The sequence below is a fragment of the Octodon degus genome, unplaced genomic scaffold (assembly GCF_000260255.1).
Source record: "Octodon degus isolate 3935 unplaced genomic scaffold, OctDeg1.0 scaffold00210, whole genome shotgun sequence".
Taxonomy (NCBI): Eukaryota; Metazoa; Chordata; class Mammalia; order Rodentia; family Octodontidae; genus Octodon; species Octodon degus.
Window position 1 is genome coordinate 1,875,731 of NW_004524786.1, and position 22,417 is coordinate 1,898,147.

The window sequence follows — 22,417 nt, forward strand, 5'->3', positions numbered from 1 at the left end:
AAATGGAAAGTTGATAGCTATTAAAATCTGGTTTTCAGATGTTTTTTATCTAAGGAGCCTCATTTCACTCTGTGATACCCACAGGCACAGAAGTAATTCCCAGCGTTAAGCTCTTGACCCTGCCCCGGGGCCGCGATCAGAACAAACCCATTTATCCAGATTGATAATGTGCATCTATTTGCGGGGGGAGGGGCTGTCTGGCTCTTGTGCGCATCATTCTGGGCCAGCATCCTGTCCCCGCTCCTGGGACCCAAGGGGCGGAGTCTGGCCTGCAGCTCCTTAGCACTGGGGGGAAAGAGGCCAGCAGCTGTTTCTGCTTAGCAGTGGTTATCTTTGGGTTGGGAGTATTTTGAAATTTTTTTCCTTCTCCAAGCTTATCTGTACCTCCTGATTGTTTTGTACACTGACTATATGCAACATACAGTTGCATTTTCCTCCTCTTTATTTTTAAGGGTAAGGAGGCAGGATAAGTATAAAAAGCTTATCACTTAAATTATGATAAGGATAAAAGAGGAGGAAAATGTTGTCCTTTTTCTTCTTTAATGTTATAAATCTAAGGAACTTTTCTTTCACCTGTAGCAGGCTAGGATCATGGAAGAATTTTGATGTGTTGCACCATCCGAAATTAAGGAAAGAGTTGCAGAGGCCTGGGCTCCGGTAGCCCTGTCTCAGCCAGTCTGTGCCCACACCGGGCTGCCCGGAGCCTCTGTATTGAGCCCGTTCCCTCCTTGTCACTTACCTGGTTTGTGCTAGGACTGAGCCACTTGGACACCTCCTGTGAAGAGGGCTTAGTGGGATGTGGCTGGGGACTTGGGACCCAGGGCCTGTGGCATCGGGGCAGTGGGATGTGGCAGTGGAGGCAGCAGGGCTCTGAGGAGAGACACCGTTCTGGAGCCTGTGTGGGCTTCCTGTCACCAGAGCCTTCCTGCACACACAAGTGAAAGGTGCTCTGCTGAGTGACAAGCGGGATGAATCATGTAAGAGCTGTAGACACCACAGAGGGGCGGGGCTGACATTGAGCCCCTGTGGTGGCTGGGAAGTTTTGGGGTGTGGGAAACTTGCTGGGCTCCTCAGACACGCTTCCGTGGCCTGCTGGGGCCATGCCTGCTTCTGTGCCCTGGCTCACAGCTGCCTATCCTGGATGGGGGGCGGGGGTACTCTGCTCCTGAGCGTCACCACCAGTGTCTTGGCAACCAGAAGCAGCCCCTGTGACTAGAATCCCTTTTGTGCAGAGTTGCATGACTAGGAATTATCTCCTAGGAGCAGCTGGCAGCCTGGGCATTCTCTTCCCGTCTGTGCAGCTATCAGACATCCAGTTCATATTTCGGTACATCGAGATGACACAGAGGCGTCCAGGGAGCACTGTGACTCCACGCTCGCTCACTTGGACCCCAGCGTCCTGAGGTTCACAGTCACCCCTGGAGGCTGGGGAGGACACTGCACCGAGAGGAGCAGGGAGGCGGTCTCCCTGGCAACAACTTAGGCAGCTCTGTGTCACATAGTTTCTGCATACACACGAGTCCTTTTACGAAATCTGGTCCTTGTTAAAACAGAGGTAAGCAAAGAGGAGGAAGGGAGAGAAAAGACTCAAGGATGTTTATAGTCCCCTCCAAAGCTGCATGTCCCCGCATTTTATGACAGGCCCTTGTCAGCGTCACAGTCTAAAATCTCGTGGCTTCATCTTGGCGAGTCTCACACAGAACAAGACCTCGAAGCCCAGCGTGCAGGACTGAAAACAACCTGGCAGGCCACGGGGGTCCCTCTGTCCCCCCACGTGCCGCCAGTTCAGTTTTGGTGCAGCATGTCTTTCCCATGTGTGGTGGCCGTGGAAGCAGAGGGCCGGGTCGGGCTGCAGCCTCTCCCTGTGGGACCGTGTGGTCCACGGCTGAGCCCGCTGTGGCTTCTCACCGTGGCAGCGAATGAACGAAGACTGCAGGTGGCATCTGCAGAGGTTGTCAGGGTGGAGGAAGGATGGGGGAGTGGCGCCTCCGCTGTCTGCATCCACCTTGCTCGGAAACCTGTCATTCACGAACCCAATGACATGCAGGTGGGATGTCGGCTCTGACAGAATGAAACCCTTGCACTCTTTAAAAAAAAAAAAATTAAATCCTGCTTTACTAGCAGGTTCTATTTTCATAAATGTCTATTTTTTCCTAAGAAAAAGCCAAATCATATACTTCCCCACACACTCTCGATAGGCGTCATCCGGCTGCAGTTTTCATGAGGCATTAGAAGGCAGCGGTCACTGCCGGCTGCTGTCCCACACAAGACAGGACGCCGCGGCTCCAGAGAAATCCCATGCTTGCTCTGACCCCTGCTCCCTCCTGAGCACCAACCCTGGCCCTCCTGATTCGTAAGCAGAGTTATTAAATTAGCCTTCTGCAGGGCGCTTGTGAAATCTCCCAAAGGTTGGGGACTGCAAATAAAAACGCCTGGCCACGGGCGCACCTGTTAATCATAACTGAAGAGCAGAGGGCAGGCAGCTAGCTGAGAATGCGGACAAGGCCCTTCGGGTGTGATTTGCCATGTTTGTTTTCTTCCATTTTCTTGTCCTGGATTTCGCCTTTGCTGAGGGAGTTTGTCATTCAGAAGTTGGACGGTCTGAGGTTGGAAGCAGGTGTGTTCTGACTAGTAATTTTTTTTCAGGGCTCAGATGGATCCTAGTTTGCTCTCTGTTCTGCACACTACAGGGCTTCCGCTCCCCGTCCTGCTCTGGTGTGGGGCGGCTTGCTGCATCTTTGCCTGCTGTGTGCTCCCCTCTGAGTGTGCGGGTCCTGTGCCTCAGGACTCTTTGTTTTGGCTCAGCGCCCCACGTGCCTGGCCCGGGCCCTGACCCTGGCAGGTCCCCAATCCTGTTTGCTGAGCGGCCATGTAGAGCACTTGGTCCTGCCCCCCTGCACCCAGGGAGGTGCATTCGGGTGCCATCAGCACCCCTGGATCTCGCTTTCTGCATCTCACTCTCCCAGCCCCTCTAACCATTAGATGGCATCCACCTAAGAATAAATGTTGTGCTCTGCTTGAATTGCGAATAAAGGGGTTATTCACTTGCGATAGTACTTAGGTTTTTTTATTCTTTTACAATGTACTTTTAAAGTGTGGCTTTCTGGTAAAACGCACTGAACACCAATGCACTTACTAAATTTGCTTGAGGGCCAACCAGATAGCTCAGTGGATTAAAGTACCTGCTTAGGCAGATGCAGGACTGGGGTTCAATCCCCTGTGTGCCTTGCTGGCCCTGCCTCCGGGGTGTGCTGAGATGGGTGACAGAGCCTGGGCTTGGTGGTACGGGCCTGTAATCCCAGAGTTTGGGAGGCTGGAAACAGGAGGATCGCTATGAGTCTGATCTGCATAGTGAGACCCTGTAGACCTTGTACTAAATACCTAAATAAACAAACAAATAACTTTGTTTAGGCACTCTGAAATTTTTTTCCTCTAAAGTCATAACCTGGCAAAAAAAACACAAAGGGGGGAGATCTGAGAAATGCAAAAAAAAAACCAAAAAAAACAAAAAAAAAACTCTACAACCCTGTCTTCCTTATAGCCGCTGATTAATTAAAGATTTACTATTAAAATTAGCTCTATGTTCAAATGCAACATCCAGTGTTTTGATAGAACTTTGTTGAGCCTGGAGATGTAAACTAGACCCCAGGTGTGCTTTCTTTCTGTGCGATTTTGGTGTAATAAAGTCAGGAATTGGAAAGATCTGACAGGCCTAATGCGGCTGGACTAAAATGATTTAATTTCTTCATGTACATTTTTGTTTCTAACTTTAGGCAAAACACATTCATAGAATAAGGACAAAAAACCAACTGTATCTTCTCAGATACAAGAAAAGCATTTGCCAAAATCTGGTACTCTTTCCTAATAAAATCAGGAACTTCCTCAAACTGATAAAAAGCCTCTATAGAAAAATCCCACCACATCTAGCATCCATTCTTGTAGTAAAAGGCTAGATGTTTTTCTTTAAGATCAGAAGCAAGCTGCGTGGGTTGATGCCCAGTGTAGTCCCAGCACTCAGGAGGCTGAGGCAGGAGGATGGCTGTGAGTTTGAGACCAGCCTGGGTAACAAAGTGAGTTCAACACCAGCCTGAGCTGCATAGTGAGACCCTGGCGAAAACAGAAAAAGATCAAGAGCAAGACACTTCCACTCCACTTCTACTCAACACTGTAGTGCAGATTGGAGCTGGGGCCAAAAGACAAGGTCAAGAAATAAAGGGCATGAGACTGCAGAGGCAGGAGTGGGACTGCCCCTGCCTACAGAGGACAGGATCTCGCAGAGAAAAGCCCACAGAGCACATGCACGCGAGCTGACAACTGAGGCCAGCTGGGTTGTGTGATCCAACATCCGCATGAAAGCTCATAGCTGGTTCTGGGACACTATCTGCAAATGAACTTAAGGGAACAATTCCAATTCAAATAGCATCAAAAAGAATAGAATATGTAAGATTGACCTAATAAATGTAACACTTGTGCCTCAGATCCCCAAAATAGCATGGAAAGAAATTGAAATAGACTGACAGAAATAGAAAGCACCCCGTGTTCGTGGAGGGGAAGCCTTGCCGTGTTAGCAAGGCAGGGGTCCCCAAAAGAATCTGCGGAGTCTGTGTGGCCCCCATCAAAATCTTAGCTGGCACTTCTGCAGAAAGTGGCATGCTGACCCCAGCATTCATAGTGTAAGGCTGCAAGTGCCGGGGCCTACAGGAGCCAGTAGAGATTTTTCAAAAGGAAAACAGATTTGCAGGGCTGATATAGCACAAGGCAAAACGTACTACAAAGCTACAATAATGCAGATTCATGCAAGAGAGTTGAGCATCCAGAAATAAGCACTCACATTTAATTTCTGACAAAAGTGCCAAGATAGATCAACCTCAGGTGAAAGATGTATTTTTGACAAATGTCACCAGGACAACTGCACAGCCTGTGAGAATGAAGGTGAACTTCTGCCTTATCGCATATGCAAAGATTAACTCAAAATGGATCACTGACCTAAATGCAAGGCTGACAGCTTTAAACCCTTGAGAGTAAAGCTGTAAGACCATGAGATAGGTGGTGGTTTCTTAACTAGGGTATCAAAAGTGCAAGCAGCAGCCTGCCATACTGGCCCCACCTCTGGGGCATGCGGAAAAGGTGACCAAGACCAGGCATGGTGGCACGCGCCTGTAATCCCAGCGCTTGGGAGGCTGAACACAGGAGGATCACTACAAGTCTGATCATGTAGTGAGACCCTATAGACCCTGTACTAAATACATAAAAAGTACAAGCAACAGAGACAAAATAAACTGAACCGCATCAAAGTTAAAAAGAAAAAAGTCATGCTTCACTGAACATGATCCAGAAAGTAAGAAGGCTACTTATCATGCAGCAGTAAAATCACAAAAAGCTCAATGAAAACATAAACGAAGGGTGTGAATCGCCATACTCAATTTTGTTAGCCATTAGAGACATGCAAGTCAAAACCACAACTCGCTACCACTTCACCCGCACAGGATGGTGACAGCAGAGAGACAGTAACCATGGGGCTGTGGAATCTTCATTCCTTGACGAGGAGTCACACAGCGATGCAGATATTTTAGAATAAAGTCAGACAGTCCCTCCTTGTGTTAAATGTAAAGTAGCCATGTGAGGGAGCAGTTCCACTCCCAGATACACACTGATAAGAAATGAAAATATAGGGCTATGTGCATGCATGTGCATGCATGTGCACACACACACACACACACACACACACACACACCAAAATTTGTACCTAAATAGCAGGCTGCACTGCTCATAGAAGCAGAAAGAGTCCTGCCATCCACTGACTAGTGAAAGAGAAATGTGATCTATCTGTATGGCGGAATATTACTCAACAATATACGAAAGGGAAGGATGGATAAATGCTACATAAGGGGGTAGCCCTAACATTTTATGTGAAGGAAGCTGGTATCAAAAGACCACATACTGTATGGTTTTATTATAGGAAATCTCCAGAATAGGCAAAGTTTTAGAAGCAGAAAATAATTTAATGGCTATCAGAGTCTGAGAGCAGGGGAAGAAGTTACTGTTAATGCTCTTAAGTTGGGGGTGCAGTAAAATTATAGACCAGTGAGGACTGCACAAATCGGGATACTTTAAGGGCCATTGCATAATATACTTCAAAAGGGTAGACATTGAAAGTACCAACAGCGTTCTTCATAGAGCTGGAAAAAACAATCCTAAAATTCATATGGAATCAGGAGAGACCCAGAAGAGCAAAAGCAATTCTGAGTAACAAAAGAGAAGCTGGAAGCATCACGATCCCAGAATTGAAGTTATACTACAAAGCTATAATGATAGAAGCAGCATAGCCCTGGCACAAAAAGAGACGTATAAGTCAGTGGAACATAATAAATGATGAAGAAACAACCCTGGGACATTCAACTAAAGTTCTTTGAAAGAAGGGTCAAGAATACGCATGAGAGGAAAGATAGCCTTTTTAATAAATAGTGCTGGGAAAACTGGCTATCTACATGCAGAAGATTGGATCTAGACCCATGTCTCTACCATATACTAAGCTAAAATCAAAATGAATGAAGATCTAAATGTTGGATCAAAAAAACTTTTAGGACTCCCCACAAATAAAAGATCCACCCAAAAAATAAAATTAAAAAATGGACAACTGAAATGAATAGAACTTTCTCAGAATAAGAAGTGTAAATAGCCAAAAAGTAGATAAAAAAGGCCTCCACATCACTAACATTGGAGAAATGCAAATTAAAATTCTATCTTAACCCAGAAAGAATGGCTGTCCTCAAGAAATGAAGTAATAACACATGCTGGTAAGGCTGTGGAGAGAAACACTTTTGTATTGTGGGTGGGAACATAAACTAGTGCAACCACTATGGAAATCAGTATGGAGATTCCTGAAAATTCCATTCAACCCGGCTATTTCCCTTCCAGACATCTTCCACAGCCTTAAAGCATCATGTTCCTGTGATGCTTGTACACCACGTTCATAGCAGCACAATTCCCAATAGCTACATCATGGAACCTGCATACATGACCATCAACAGGTACACAGGAAAAGCAGATGTGGTATTTACACACAGTGTAGTATTACTCTGCCGTGAAAAGGATAAACGAGTCATTTGTAAGACACAACTGGATGCACTTGAGTCTATAGTGTTTAGTGAGATGAATCAGACACACTAGTGTGAAGATTGCGTGAATTCTCTTACACGAGAAACCCAAATATAAACGAGCAGAATAAAAGATAGCTAACAGGAAGTAAGGAGCTAGAACTTTCTCTGGTGGGAAAGGGATGCAGAGATGGAGTGGCGGAAGGAGGGAAGGGATAAAAATGAATAAAGGTGTGTCGCGTGCATTTCCAACTGCCCAAGGAATGGAATCACGATGTACCGCAAGCATGAACTAGAAAAGATACTGCCACCACAAAAATGAATAAAAGGTTAGGTGTCCCGCGGCATGAATTATATCTTAGCACATCTGCTGTCGAAAGCTCCGTGCGCAGGTAGAGGCTAGGATCCTGGGTGCCTCTGCAGGTGCTGCTGACACGGATGCCGGCCAGGGTACACAGGGAACAGCACATTTTCTTAAAATATTCTCCATTCTGTTTTTTTCTATTTTATGGATGGAAGCTAGAAATGGTTTTGTGTCGCTGACATCAACATTTTTATTGCTTCATCATTTCTGTAGCCATGGATAAGGGAACAGATGGTAACCTTAAAAGAGAAATGTTCAGTTTGGGGGAGAGAAAATTATCTTTGGCTGCTACCTTTTGAAGCAGTTTAGATGCATGATCTTCATGTAAATTTCAAAATCAAACAACATGGGAAGAAGTTGGGCTTCTTATTGGAATTTCAAACCAGGGCTTGGTGGGGTGAAAATGTCTATTCCATGAGGTCCCAGGACCGGAGTTGCTCCTCGTGAGGAAAGTCTCGCCTGCAGTTCTTTTCCAAAGCACTTCTCCCGTTCTCCGTGACCTAGGACTCTTACAGAAACAGGGTGTCGTCAGGGTGTTTCTTCCATCTTCTTGCAAGGTTTCTGGTCAGTGTACATATCACGTGTGTGCAGTCGATGTCGCAGGGAGGAATTGCGGGCCACACCCCGTGTCCTGCTGAGAAGATGATTGCACTTCCATTCCCGGGGGACCTGGGGACGCTGGGCTAGAAGCAGAGGCGGGCCCCAGCAGCCCAGGCTCTCCCTGTTCTTGCACTGCGTGCGTGCGTCCACCCTCCACGGGAAGAGACGTGCTTGCAGGACAGCTTCCCCTGACTGCGCCAGCATCTCATGGCCAGGGAAGGTGTTTGTGGTTTGGGACATAGAGCCAGTGGCCTGGCAGCCGCGGAAAGGAATGCTGCTTTTGCCCTTCTCCTCACCATCACTTTCCGCTGCCCGCAGGAAGATCTGCCTGCACTGCAAGTGTCGCCAGGAGGAGCACATGGTGACCGTGATGCCGCTGGAGATGGAGAAGACCATCAGCAAACTCATGTTTGACTTCCAGAGGAACTCGACCTCAGATGATGACTCGGGCTGCGCCCTGGAGGAGTACGCCTGGGTCCCACCCGGGCTGAAGCCTGAGCAGGTACCGCGGGGCGGGCCTCTGGCTGGGCTTTATCGTGCTGGTCCTTCCTTATTCCAGCTTGGAGAAAAGGAAGAGTCAGGTTTACTGATTCAGGGCAAATGAGATAGGGCCTACATGAGTTACAGACGCCACATGCCTAGGTGGGACAGGAGGAAGGAAAATGAAGTTGAGCCTGAGGTGAACCTTACTGATTCATCGCTGCGGCTATGAGCTCCTCGCAGACTGTAGAGAAGTGTCTCAGAAATGTTGCCTTCAAAATGCTAGATGGCGAAGCATCAGTTTCGGTGGGGAGCAGAGGCAATACAGCGCTGATCAGGAACAGCAGCACATAGTAGGACCTTTCTAAGACAGTGTGTGCAGTATAGAGTTGCCTTACTCTACCCAGTGATCTAGGCTGTGTTGAGATACCAAGTTTGACCCTATGCAGTAAAGAGGGATATTGACATTGCCTGAAATATTTTGGCACAGCACACAGACTGTAAATATTACTGGCTTGAGGAGGCAATCGTGTGTCTTTCTGGTATGGGGCACTTTTCTTGGGGATACAGAGCTTCTGCTCCCCCTCTCCTGGCACGCAGCACCCTCCAGCAGCCCTGGCTGGCTTTGCAGCATGTCCACAAGGTGGGCGTTCTCACTGCCTTCCCTGTAAGCTGACGGTTGTCTCCCCTGACCTGTTACCTCTTTCTCTATGTGGAAAGAAGCCGTTAGAGTTAGACGGCGCCAGCATTGTAGGCCAGGAGCTTCAGGTGTGATGATGGTCCAGGAAGGGTTCTTTATAACTAAGGTGACCCAAGAATTGTCAACAGTGTCAGCAGAATGGCCCTGCCACCATCTCCTTTGTCATATTTCATTTCCTTCTTCTATAAATGATGGGTGCAATCATGTAAGCTTTTTTTTTAATGTAAGGTCTTTAAATTTTTAATTAGCATTTGAGAGTAGGAATTTCTACATGTAAATTTATATTTGTGCCTTAAAATTTTGAGGCTCTAGAATGGAGCCTCAAAATGATGGCAAGCCTTGCAGCGCTTGCGTGCTAGCAAACACCCCGCTATGGCCCAGGGACACAGCCCTGCCACCCCTGGTCTCCTGACTCCCGCAGCGGAGCACTGGCCATGTTCCCTGCTCAGAACGGCATCCCACGTAGCCAAGGCGTTCATTCCAGTTTCCACTAAGCTCGTTTCTTTTTTTGTGTTGGTTTCCTCAAGCTGACTCGCACTTCAGCTTTGCAGCCTCTGTTCTGATTCCTCACATGGAGGAGAACATGTCTTAGACTGGAAATATTGACAGAAACCATCTCTGGGAGAACGGACATGGCCCTGAGTTGGGATATTGGCAGGAAAAAGCGAGCACTTGCCTGTGTGCAGTTCATGGATCAAGGTCTTATCTTTCACTTCCCCTGTCTCAGCAAAGACGGTCTCAGCAAAGAAGTAGTTTACAAAGAATAGACAGCGTCTGAGTAGTTTGTCTAGAAGCATGGATGAGCCTGACATTGGCTGCACACCCCTGTGCCAGTGGCCCCTGTGCCACCCCACTCGCAGATGAGCCAGCGGGCGGGTCCCTCCCTCCCAGCAGCTTCCACAGGGCCTGCCTTGCTTTTGTTCCCTTGAACAACCTGGCTTCCTGCTAAACTGTGCGCCAGGTTTTCTCAAGGGAAGCTAGTTCAGTCACCTGCCTAAGTAGATTCTTCTCTAAAACCATTAGGCATCACTCAGACATACTCAGACATGAAGAAAATTTTCTGCTCACATTGACCCCAACAAGCAGGCAAATGCAAAGGCTGAAATCTTGATTAAATCCACCAGGGCCAGGGAGAATATGTGGTATTTTTAGAGGCCACTTGAGTCATCCAAATGTGTTTGGGAAGCAGAAAACTGAGATTTCTTTGATTTGTTGTGAAAGAAAATGATTAACGCTATTAAACAAGTGGTTTGAATTATGCTAAATGAAAGGGTATTCCCACCTAATATAATTCCATTGTTCCTGGGAAGGCTTTCTCTGTTCCCTACGCTTACTCAACCTATGTGACACAGATGATTAGAAGGAGAAATTACCCTCCAGAAACAAATATCTTTTCAAGCTATTTGATGGGTTCTACATTTGCCCAATAAATGTAAGTCGACGTTAAGTGTTCTGAAGGAGTCATGTTGTGGGAAAGAATGGGCCCCAAATTTTAAATTATGAGATCTTTTAAAATCTATTATTTACAGGGCTATTTATGGATTCAGAGGTTTAGATTATTTTCAGGTAGAAAAATGTAAGATCTAAATGCCTTTCCCTAATAGAAATTCTAATATCTAATATGTTGTTGTCGTCTATGATTTGAGAAAAGCTATTTTTCTATGAGGAAAAATTATAGTGTACCTGAAAATGCATTGTGCTGGAGGCTGAACGCTCACGGCCAGCTGGGGGAGCGCAGCGGGCTCGAGCCTTGGTGCGAAGCGCCTGCCCTCCCTGCCCGAGCATGAGGTGGCTGATACGTGTACCGCCGTGTGATGGTCTTTCTTATTCTATTTCTTCTGGGAATTCCTTCAATTTAATATGATACAATGAACGTCAGCCCCCATTTAGGAAAGTGATCTTGGATATGAGCATGTAATTTCATAAAAATTCACCCAGTGCAAAAACCAGTGTTCTCAAAATAGTGTGAGGGTGAGACGGCAAACAGACGATGCCAAGAGGCAAAGGCGTTGTCTCAGGATTTTAAGTGACAGAACCAAAGACTAACCAAAGATGTTGCTCAGATCCTTTGTCTCTGCTTACTCCAAACAAGGACATCAGTGTTTCCCTGCGAGCCCTGGTACAGCAGAACTGAGAACCGGGCTCTGCCTCGTAAGGCATTGTAAGGCTCCAACTCTCCTCAAACTCAGTGAATCGTATTCTTCCTGCATCTTAGAGGCGCCATTGTGACAGATTTACAGGAGCTGATGCCTCAGGAAGAGCATGGAGAACTCAGCAGCAGAACTGTGAGCAAGGCACACGGCAGGGAGGCTTTCCCACCATAAGTCCTATGGGCAGCCCAGTTGGACAGTTCGTGGGTGTGGGTGCTCCTCCGCGCCCCTAGCCCTCAACATGAGATGCCACGAGCAGTGATGACATCCATGACATTTCCAGATGTTCCCACCAGATGTTCCCACTGGTGGGAAGACCCACCAGTGAAAATGATGCTACAAGCTTGCAGGTGTCCCTCCCAGCAGTGCCCGGCCTCATCATGACAGTGTCCGGCTGCTGCATGTGCCTAGGCAGCACCCACTGCCCTCTCGCTCCCACATGGTGTCAGCTGCCTTGGGACATAGCTCAGCCCCGAGCACAGTGAGTGCTCGAGCCAGGTGGTGCTCACTGAGGCTGACCCTGCCGCCCTCCCCAAGACTTAGGAGTCGCAGGGGGCCCAACGTGAGCGTGTTTGTTCTCCAACAGAGCTAGTGTTCCCCTTCCACACTGGGGACTGAACCCAGGGCTTTCACAATGAGCTGATCCTGACACTTGGTTATTTCTCATTTGGGGCCAGTTTCTTACAAGAATTCGAGTGGCCCAGGCTGGGGTCATACCTCCAGCCTTCTTACCTTAGCCTCAGAGCTGGGAATACAGGCTAGCACCACCACACCCAGCTGAGAAATAGCCTTTTCCTCTTTTAAAAAGGGGGGAAGCTTTCCTATTAAATAAAGAAGAAAACAAAAATGTAAGATACCTCAAAAAAAAAAAAAAAAAAAAAAACCATTCCAAAAACCATTATTTTCCAAATTTTTTATGGATGTGTTTTAAGTATCTATGCACAGAGGAGTACTGTCTGCACTGTCTATACTCTACTTACTGTGATTGTTTTTTCCACATCATGTATGGTGAACATTCAAAATTTCAAATACCCTTTGTATTGGTTGGATAATTTTCCATCCATAGTTTGTAACTTGCAGTAGCCATACCCACCACTAGGGGGCACTTGGATGTGCGCTTTGGAGAGGGGGCAATTGCAGTTTTTTGTTGTTTTGTTTTAGAACAGAATTTGTTTGTAGAAAGAAAGCGTCTGTCCAAGAGAGGGACAGAAGGGGACCTAAGAGGGTTGCCAAGGAGCCTGCCATTTCTAAGGATTTTTCCCCCCTAAAGATTTTTATAGAGTAAAAGCATGAGGTGAGGCCGGTTCGGGGTGGGAAACATGGGAACTCACTAGGTAGCCATGAGATGGGACAAAACTGTGCTCAACCAGTCCGATTACAGGCACGGTCGCTCAGGTAAAATTGGTTGAATCAGGATCAAATGGAGAAGCAAGTCTCATAGCAAGCGGGCGTGAATACAGAACAGGGGCTTTTCCCGTAGGGGCTGGGTAAGTGACTCGTCCTGGCTTTTACAAGGCACTTGATACTTATTTAGAAAATCCGCCCCGACACTTATCCGTAGGGAGGCATGCACTCGTCTGGTCGCTTGTCTTGAGGAGGTGGCTGGCTCTCCCACAGCAGCAAGGTGTCTTGCTTTCATACTGGCCCCTGCAGGGCCCAGCTGTCTGACTGCCTGCAGCGTTTCCGTGTAGCTCGGCTGCCCACAGCACTCCCCCTCTGAAGAAGTGACCCAAGCCGGGGTCGGTGCTTGAAGCGTTGGCAGAGTCCCCCAGCATCCTCATCAGTCAGTACCTGCCACATATCCTCCAAAGTTCCAGAGGACCCTGCGCAGCAGACCTGACCCCCAAAAGCCAAGAGCGCCCTGCTGAGCAGAGGGGGGCGGGAGGTCTGCCTCTGGTCACCAGCTTCAGTGGGGGCTTTCCTGTGTCTTGCACACCGCTGCAGCCAGCTTTGCGCACGCATACGTGCACCTGCGTGGTTCCCAGAGGCGGGGTGGCTTGCACAAACTCCAGGCCTTCTGAAGCTTCAGGTGAGCGCCAGCCAACAGCCCCCTGGGTGGGTCTCACTGGACACAAATGGGGACAGTTTCCTGGTCACTCCTTCCTTCATGCTTTCGGGGTGCTTCTGAGTGAACGTTCTCTCAGTTGCCATTTTGGATTCTCAGGGTGTCCGTGGAGGGTTCCCAGATGTGGCTATCCCAAGTGGCTAGTCTACAGAGGCTAGTGGCTTTACCTTCAGCCTAACTTAGTTCTGCACACAAAAAGTGACAGTTTGTTTGAGTAGGCCACTCTGCTTTCACTTTAAGCTCTCACAGCAAAGACAGAGTAGACACCGGAGGAACTGCCCCCTGTCTGCGGTTTGTGATAAAGCGGAGCACCACCTGACCCAGAGATGGCGGGAGCCCCGTGGGACTCAAGTGTCTGTATCAGGATGGGTAAATTCTTTATTTGGCTCTTATGTTGTGACTGTTCCTCATTCATCAGGCATCAGATTAGAGTGCCTCCTCACGGAGCTTCTTTTTATCTTTGTGGGGGTTTTGGTTTGGGTTTTGTCTTTGGTACCAGGAAGTGAGCTCAGGACCTTGCACCTGCCAGGCAGGTGCTTGTGCCACACAGCTATATTCCTGGCCCTTGTTTTGTTTTTTGAGACAGGTTCTTGCTATGTAGCTCAGGCAGGTCTTCAGGTCACTATGTAGCCCAGGCAGGCCCAGAGCTCACAGCAGTCCTCCTGCTTCAGCCTCCTGAGAACTGGGATTATAGGCATATGCCACCAAGCCAAGTTTCAGAGAGCTTCCTTGACAAGCCCCAAAGCAGGATTAGGTACTAATTATAGGCTTTGTGGCAAAACCTGCCATTGTCCCTATTAATCAAACTCATTGGATACCTACTGGGGCAGCTTTTTGCTTGCTGTCTGCCCCCTTGCCATGAGACCCAGAGGGACGCATTTGTGCCTCTTTGTCCTCCAGGGCCCCTTCCTGCCCTGAGAGCTGCAGCATCTGACGCAAGGCGGGCACCAACAGGTATTTGTTAAGAGGCAGACAGGTCTCCCAGGGCCCGCGGGCTGCACTGCACCCAGAGGTGAACGTTGGGTAGGATATCTCCTCTATAAAGGAAGATTCCGTGCTGCTTACCCTGCTGCACATCACCGTGCACCTGGCCAGGGCCCTCACTCACTTCCAGGACCCTGTTTCCTCTTGCTGGTCATGACAGAGATTTACTGAAGCATCTGGGGATGTGCACTGTGTCCCTCCACTATCTGGAATAATCACACATCACCACATTTGATTCTCCTCCTCTGGCTGCTGTTACTCCTGTCCTTACCCAAGAGACAACTCAAGCAAGACTCAGAGAGGTTCAGCAATGTCTCCAAGCTCACGCAGCTCAGCTGAGGAGCAGCAGACAGCTCTAATCTCAGACAGCCAGAAGCTGGAACTACTACTGTCAGACCTGTCAGTCCTAGGACTGTTCCGGCCAGTCTGAGGGATGCTTGGAAGTTGCTCAATAAAACAGTTGTTGCCTTCCTGCTCTTCTTGAGAAACAGGGATGACTAATTGACTGCGATTGCCTTGAGCTGGCACAGAGGGACAAAGAAAGAGTTTGTCAGCCCCAGAAAGTGGGCAGGTAGGTGGCGGCGGGGAGGCGCTCAAGCACATGGTTTACAGGAATCCTCGATGCCTTCTCAACCTCCTCGACAACTTTTAATAAAACATCAAATTCTGCCAATATGGGAGCCTTTCTGCTCCATGGTGCCCCTGCTAAGGGACAGAGGCCCAGAGGGCGCCACCTGGCTCCGACTTCTCCAGGGTCCCTAGCAGGATCCGGGACCATCTGCAGACACACTGAGCCCTGCCGCCCACCTGCTTGGAGTCCAGAGGCGCTGAGACATCGCAGGCTCTGGGCCCAGAGGAGTGGAGCCCCGAAGCATTGCAGGGTGCTCTAGGGGCTGAGACTTCCCGGGGACCCGGCAGGGCAGCATGAGGCTCCTCTGCTCAGCCTCACGGCCCCCAGAACCTTCTCAGTCCTGTCTCCTCCCTCTCGCCTCTGGGTTTCTTCGCAGGAGAACCCCAGGTCTTCCCTTAACAAGATGGTGAGGAGTAGATCGAAGCTCATGCAGAAGTGACTGTGGGAAGAGTGGCCGTGGGCTTTCTGTGGTCCTTCACTTGTGCCCGCCCATGTACCCGCCACTGTCTGGGCCAGGGAGACACATAGCAAATAGGAAAAGGAAGCTTTCTGCCTCACTGTCCACGACGGGGAGAGGAGGGAGACCTGTGCACGGTGGCACCCCTGCTCACAACACCTTTTGATTGCGAACGGTTTAGTTGGCAAACAGAAGAGTGTCACTAAATTTTACTCTTTACGAACTCTACATTGGACCATGAACACAACTGTGGCCAGCTTTCCCCCGTGAACACGAATGTGGGCATCTTCTCCAGAATCATGGAGCAAACTAAGCTCCTGAACTAACGTGCCACGCATTAGAACTCGTGCAAGTGATCAGTGAGCTTAACATTTCGTGAACTCACTGTGCGAGACGTCGTCCTGCGTGTTCTGCCGGTTGTGTCTCTTTTGCTTTATTCTACAAACCTCACAGAACACCTTCTGCGATCACAACTGTGGCTGGTGCCAAGGAGGTGGGCCAGCTCAGGCTGCCTACAGTGCCAGCCTCTCCCTAGGTGGTATTTGAGCCGGTGCTGAGTGACACGAAGAAAAGTCTTATGCAACAATCTGGTTTATCAGAGAACAAATGCATCATTTGGGGGGAGCTCAGCAGTGAATTGAAGCCAGTGCCCCCTTGTGTACACAGAAACTGGGGAGACCGTTGCAGGGCTCCAGGGAGAAAGCGAAGCCCATGCAGCATGCCACTGTGGATGAGGCATGCGTGGGCCTGAACGCTGGGGGCCCCACTGCCGTACTTGCCCTTGGGAAACCATGGGACCACGTCACCCTTCATGCCACATTTCTGCAGTGGGCAGCTTTTGGACGACAGCAAACCCCCATCAAGGGGACTGGAGAGGCACCCAGAAGTGCCTCCCATGTGCTGAATTCCTAGCAGGTACCCCATACACTAAACCCGAGTGTGCAGCTAGTGAGCGACACAGCCAGGAACCACTCCAATAGTCCATCTCACTGCAGCGCCTGGTGGGCTCTTCCTCCACTTCGCTGTCTCCTCTATGGTCCTCTACCCTTGAAACTAGAGCCTCAGAAGCCAGCATGGCATGTGGGGGGAGGGGAGACAGCATGTGTCACGCCAGGCTTTTCCACAGCCTAGGGTTGGGCGTGTTTCCTGGTCTCGGCTTGACCTCAGTGACTAAGGCCTTTGTCTTTCCCCGAGTCTGTTTCGCCATCCCTGTGGGCCGCAGCCCAGCCCTGCACACTAGGACGCCGCCCACCGGCGCTCTGTTCATCTGAGCTCTGCGCACTGCGCCCGGCTTTCACTCTGCTTCTACTTTGGGCTGTCATTCCTGGTACAGCGCCAAGAGTGATTCTCACCCACCCAGAGGGCTCAGGGGCCCAAGGCACCTGCCACACAGCTGCCTTGTGTTCCGGCCTTACAGAGATGTCCTTTAGAGGAAGGGTGCAGAGACATTCCCAAGGGAAAAAGCAAACACAGACCGCGATGCATTGGTGAGCCACTAGACACTGACCAGGAGCCGATGCGACTTAGGCAAGGAGCTGAGGAGCGTCTGCGAGTGCCGGGCAGAAAATGCCTCCCTGCAGGTGCCCCAGTCTGCCCCAGTCTGCCTCCGTGCAGATGCCCGTCTGCCACTGCGGCACAAGCGCTGTCACAGCCAAGGGGCGGAGGGCTGGGCTGGGCTGTGTTACAGGAGAGCTTGCCAAAGCTGCCAGTGGGTGCGGCTTGCAGCCCCCAAGTTGCAGAGTGCACTTGGGTTGCGGCTGCCACGCGAAGCCTCTGTGAGCCGGCATGAGCTGGGTCACGCGTGAAGACGGTCAAGTGACCCTGCACTGCTTGGCCTGCGCAGTGGTTCCGAGGGGGCCTCCACACAGCAGCACTTGTCACCTGGTGCTCTGAGATGGGTGCAGCAGGTCACCTCCAGAAGGCCTCTGGGTGCTGGTGTGCGCCCAAGGTAAAGGACCACTGTGACGAGCACCCGCACTGTTGGGGTTCACAGGACACATTGTGGCCCTGGCACTTACTAGTAATGCAAGCTTGAGTGCCCTGAGCTACGGCTTTTCTTCTCTGTAGAATGGGGAGAGGCGCGTGCTCCAGGCTAAAGGAGCTGTGAGGAACCACGGGGTGTCCACAGAGAGGCTAAGGAAGGTAGGCCGATGGCAGGCCCTCACTGAGGGGTGGGCATCCCCACCCAGGGAGCGGGCCTGTGGTGGGCACAGTAGGCAAGCCCTGAGAGCCTCCCTGTTCCCACCTTGGCCTGCTTGCTAACTTGATTTGTTCATTTTTATTTAGCAGTGTTAGGGCTCGAACGCAGGGCCTTCGCACTGAGCTGCATCCCCAGCCTTTCCTGTCTTTAGAGACGGTCTTTCGCGTTGCCCAGGCTGGGCTCTAGCGTGTGACCCTCCTGTCTCGGCACACTGCGGCTTCTTGCCCTGGACAGCAGCTGACTACAAGGCAAGTTAGGATGGCCCAAGCCCTTCCCTGTGTCCCAAGGGCACTGAGCTCCCAGGGCCGGTCACCATGCACTGCACAGCGGTGACACCACCACAAGCCAGGCCCCAGCCCGCATCCTTCTTTGCCATCCACCTTCAGAGCGTTGACAGCTTGCTCTTTTTACGTGAGGCTATTTATTCCAGGAGGGACAGCAGCTGGGGGTGGGGCAGGGGGAGAAGGACAGAGAGGCTCACGCTGAAGGCCTGCCGGGTGGTTTGGGCTATAAAGAAGGAATGCACCATCTAATGGCCCCTCGGAAAACCCATAAAAACCGTCATTAGACTCGCCGGCTGCGCGCAGGGTGCTCCCTTCCCCTCATTGCTCGTCCAGCACATGCTGGGCTCAGAGTGGAATTTCCGGGTTGCAGCAGGGTGCGTGCCTGCGCGGCTGAGCTGGATTACATGGCAGCCCTGTGCTCACCCTCACTGTCAGCCGCTCCAGTGCAGCCTGGAAGGAGACAAGAAAGAGACAGGAGGAGGCCCCAGAGTGGTCCACCCCAAGGTTCTCAGGAAGCCGGTCACATGAACAATTACTGTGTTTATCTTGGCTGTGGAAGGTGCTGATGTCATCGCATAACGATGAGAAATATGCCTGTGTGTGCAGCATTTAATAAAACTGCCTTTTAATAAGCTTGTTTTCAACAGCGCTGTGAGAGAGGGGCTAGAACCTGGGTTCTGGTCCTCAGGTCCTCCACCAGGTGACGGGGGCAGCAGCCCAGCCAGTGCCCAGCGAGGGCGTCTCAAGGCATGCGTGCAGCGTGCAGAACGGGAGGCCCAGCAGAGCAAGGGCTCGTGTGCACACATGGGACGGTGGGCTGCCAGTGCAGTTCCAGCTTGCGAGACAGATGGCTCCAGCCTTTACAGTAAATGCACTGTGGGACCCTAAAGATCAGGGGTGGGCCTCTGGGCCGGGACTTCCTGTTCGAGTTCACAGCTGCAGTCCTAGCTGGAGGCGGGTGGGAGAGTTCATGGTGTCAGCGTGATCTCTTCTGACTCAGCGCTGGAGAGAAGTCTTGAGTGATGTCCCGCAGAGGCTGGGTGAATCCACCCTCAAATCAGCAATAGCTTCCCGCACCTCTCCACCTGACTGTCCATCCATCCACTCGCCCAGGTGAGCATTCAGCTATATATTCCCTTGGTAGTTTTCTTATAAAGTATCTGGTATGTACAAGCCATCAGCTCCTAGACTAATTTCAGTGGGATAATTTGCAAGCACAGTATGGTAATGGCCCTTCCCACCCTCAACCTTTCTCCCCACTGCATCGGCACCTGCTCCCAGACAGATGCCAGCCTCTCTTCCTGGAAGACCGGTACACCTCAGGCTTTGGGTTGATCCTCTCTGGCTTTTGTCTCTGGAGTACTTACCTTTCTGGCTCCTAGTGTTCAGAAGGGCAGGCTTTGATCCCAATTGTATCTGAGTTCAGGTCCTGGCTGGGCTGTTTGCAGGCCCTGGCCAAGGTATTTCACACTCATGAGCTTTCATTTCACCTTCAGAAAGGGCCAGGAGAAGCTCGGGAAGGTTCACCATCTTGGTTATCCCGGTGCTTTCGTGAGCATGCCTGGATGTCAAGATGTATGAGACTTACCAACTGTGTGGGCTCTAGGTAGGTGTGGCTTATTATACGTCAGACAGTCGGATGGAATGCATCGCTTTCTAGGGGACAGGATGGCAAGCATCCTCCAGTGCTAATGGGGGAGCCTTCTTAAGAGTCCGTAAGCTGTCACAGGAAGCAACAGCCTTCTGGCCAGTTACCGTCAGAAAAAACTTCTCAGTGTGAATTATACACACAGAGAAGAGACAGAAACTCGACGGCTTCTGGGTGGATGACACTAAAAGCTCGGTTCTACAAACTGGCTCATTTCATCATCTGTAAATCCAGAGCAAGAACCACCACCTAGGACATAGGTGACACTCCGTAAATAGTGGCACTAGTCACTGCTATGGCTGTTACAAAGGGCGCGTAAGACTCAGCGTCGGGTCTTGCTCAGGGAAGCTCATTCTCCCACTCATCTCTGTGTCTGTATTTTCTGCTCCAAAAGCAAGATTCAGTTTGTAGGCCATCCGCTAGGGCTGGGACCAGGACTCCCCAGCTGTAGAGTGCGTTGCTCGGTCTGGCCGAGCAAGCAGACGCTGAGCTCTACTGACTCTCGAGGGAGGAGCGCGCTTCATCTCCAGCACCTTACAGCTTACCTGCTGTGACGCAGAGCCCACCTGCCTGACTGCGGACCGACTTTCTCATTCGTAGTTGGGAGGCTGTATTTTTCTAATTTACATAAACACACCATGAGGTCTTGGCAACCTAGAACATTTCTCCCCTACAACTCTGGTGTGGTTGGAAAACTCCTTTCTCTTTCCAAAGAATAGAGGAAACAGAGGAGACATAGCCATCCTCATGGCGCTGAGTGCTGGGGGAGGGACCAGGACTGCCCTGGGGGGTGGTCCAGGCTGTGCACAGTTGCGCCTTTTATGTTGTTTCCTTCCTTTTCCATTTGCAAGCATCCTAGCCTGGGAGGGAGGGAAGAAGGGAGGGAGGGAGGGAGGGAGGGACAGAGAGACAGAGACAGAGAGACAGAGAGGGAGAGACAGAAACAGAGAGAGAGAGATTGAGATCACACCTATTCGGAAGCCTCGGTGTTCTCCTGGGTCATATCTGCAAGCACGTCAGGGTTGGTCTAGGTGGGGGACACAGGCTGGGCAACAGATCTGCTGAAGCGTGGTCCATACGTGGTCTACCCTGAATACTAGCGCTGCAAGCATGGCTTCGGGGAACCCCGTGTACTTGGGTCCAGAGTCAGTTTTACCATCTTCTGGCCCTTTAGTATTTATGATTTGAATCAGTTATCTGATTCTGATAAAGTGCAGTGCATAGTAGTGGTTCTTGCCTCATAAAATATCTAATCAGTACCTGGGATTTCAGGAAAGACTGGGTCTTATTACTAACTGGAAAGGTCAGTTGGCAAGAACGCTTTTCTGGGTAAGGTCCAGTCAGGAAAACAAAACAGAGGTCTCAGCCTAAATTTCTTGTCCAGGCTGTTAGACTAAGAAGCGAAGAATGTTGGCCTAATTAAGACAGTATGGGGATTATTAAGGCCAAATCTTGCACGCAGTATTGAAAAAATGTAGGCCTCAAGGCAAGTCCGTAACTTGCCACCCTCATCAGTGCTGGGATTTGGGGAGCAGCCAATCCGCTTCGCTGCTCTTCCCCAGGACACCCAGGGGAGTCGTTCAGCTTCTCTTCCCACTTGGGCTGTGAAGGTGCAGAATGTTTCTTCCCATTATAAAGGAAGAATAAGCAAGGCAGTGTTTTCATATTGTAAGGAGATCTGAGTCCATGAGAAATGACTGCTGTTGATGTAAACTCCTAGGCGCTGTGTACCTCCATAATTTTTTTACTTTGGTTAGTCAGTGCTCAATAGAGACATCCGAACTGTTTGTTTTTTGTTTTTTGGCTTTGGTCGGGGCTTACTGGGGATCGAACTGGGGACCTTATGCTTGCCAGGCAGGCGCTTGTGCCGCTGAGCTATCTCCCTGGAACAGAGACACCTTAAACTCATTCTCTGTGATTAGAGATTTGTTTCTTTTTTGATTTATGTATGTCAGTCTATATTTTTGGGTGCTCACAAATCTTTTGGATGTAGTTGATTTTAATAGGCTGTTCTTTTTATTTTGTAATATCCCCATATTTTCATTTCAGTTCTTTTAACATGAAAATAGCTTTCATAATTCTTAATAGTATTTTCTAGAATACAAGTGGTAAAGTATCAGGTATTACAAAAGTGGTCTACAAATTGTATTATTAATAATTTTGAAATGACCAACAACTTAATTGTAGCATCCCTTTGTATCCCTCCCAATTATATCTGCTTAAATTCTGATGTGTACATTATTAATATTGTATCCTCGCTTTCTTTTCTGTACATTCACCTTCGGTCTTAAAGTTTTAACGGGACACTGTAACCAGCACATGATAGATATTACATTTTTATATCCAAGCTGATAACCTATCTTTAATTGATAGGTACTTTCATTTATTAAAATGAAAACCTATCCTACCAGTTTATTTTGCTTTCTTTTTCCCCTCCTGTTTCCTGACTTACTTCTTAATGATACCTTTCGATTTTCTTCACTTTCCTTTGCTTGATACAAATGGTAGAATATATTTTTGTGGCACAAGTTCCCTCCGTTTACTTAGCATCTAACCATGCTAGCTCCTTTGCTACTTACCTGAGTCTGTTTGTGCTGCTATAACAGAATGCCCGAGACTGGGTAGCTGTTAAAGAACAGAAGGGTGTTCTCGCAACTGAAAATGCACACAGGGCTGTTACAGTGGTGGAAGAGTCTCACCTTGATTATAAATTTCTCTCTGCCATTGAGTTTTGTATTCCATGTTTTGTTGGGCACC

General features: G+C 49.5%; 1 protein-coding gene across 1 annotated transcript in view; it reads left to right on the plus strand.

Moving 5' to 3' along the window:
• The window catches only part of Prickle2 (prickle planar cell polarity protein 2), a 319,286-nt gene that overhangs the window by 232,122 nt on the left and 64,747 nt on the right, over positions 1-22,417 (plus strand). Inside the window, 1 exon segment of the mRNA XM_023704992.1 lies at positions 8,380-8,563. Coding sequence (XP_023560760.1) covers positions 8,380-8,563 — 184 coding nt within the window.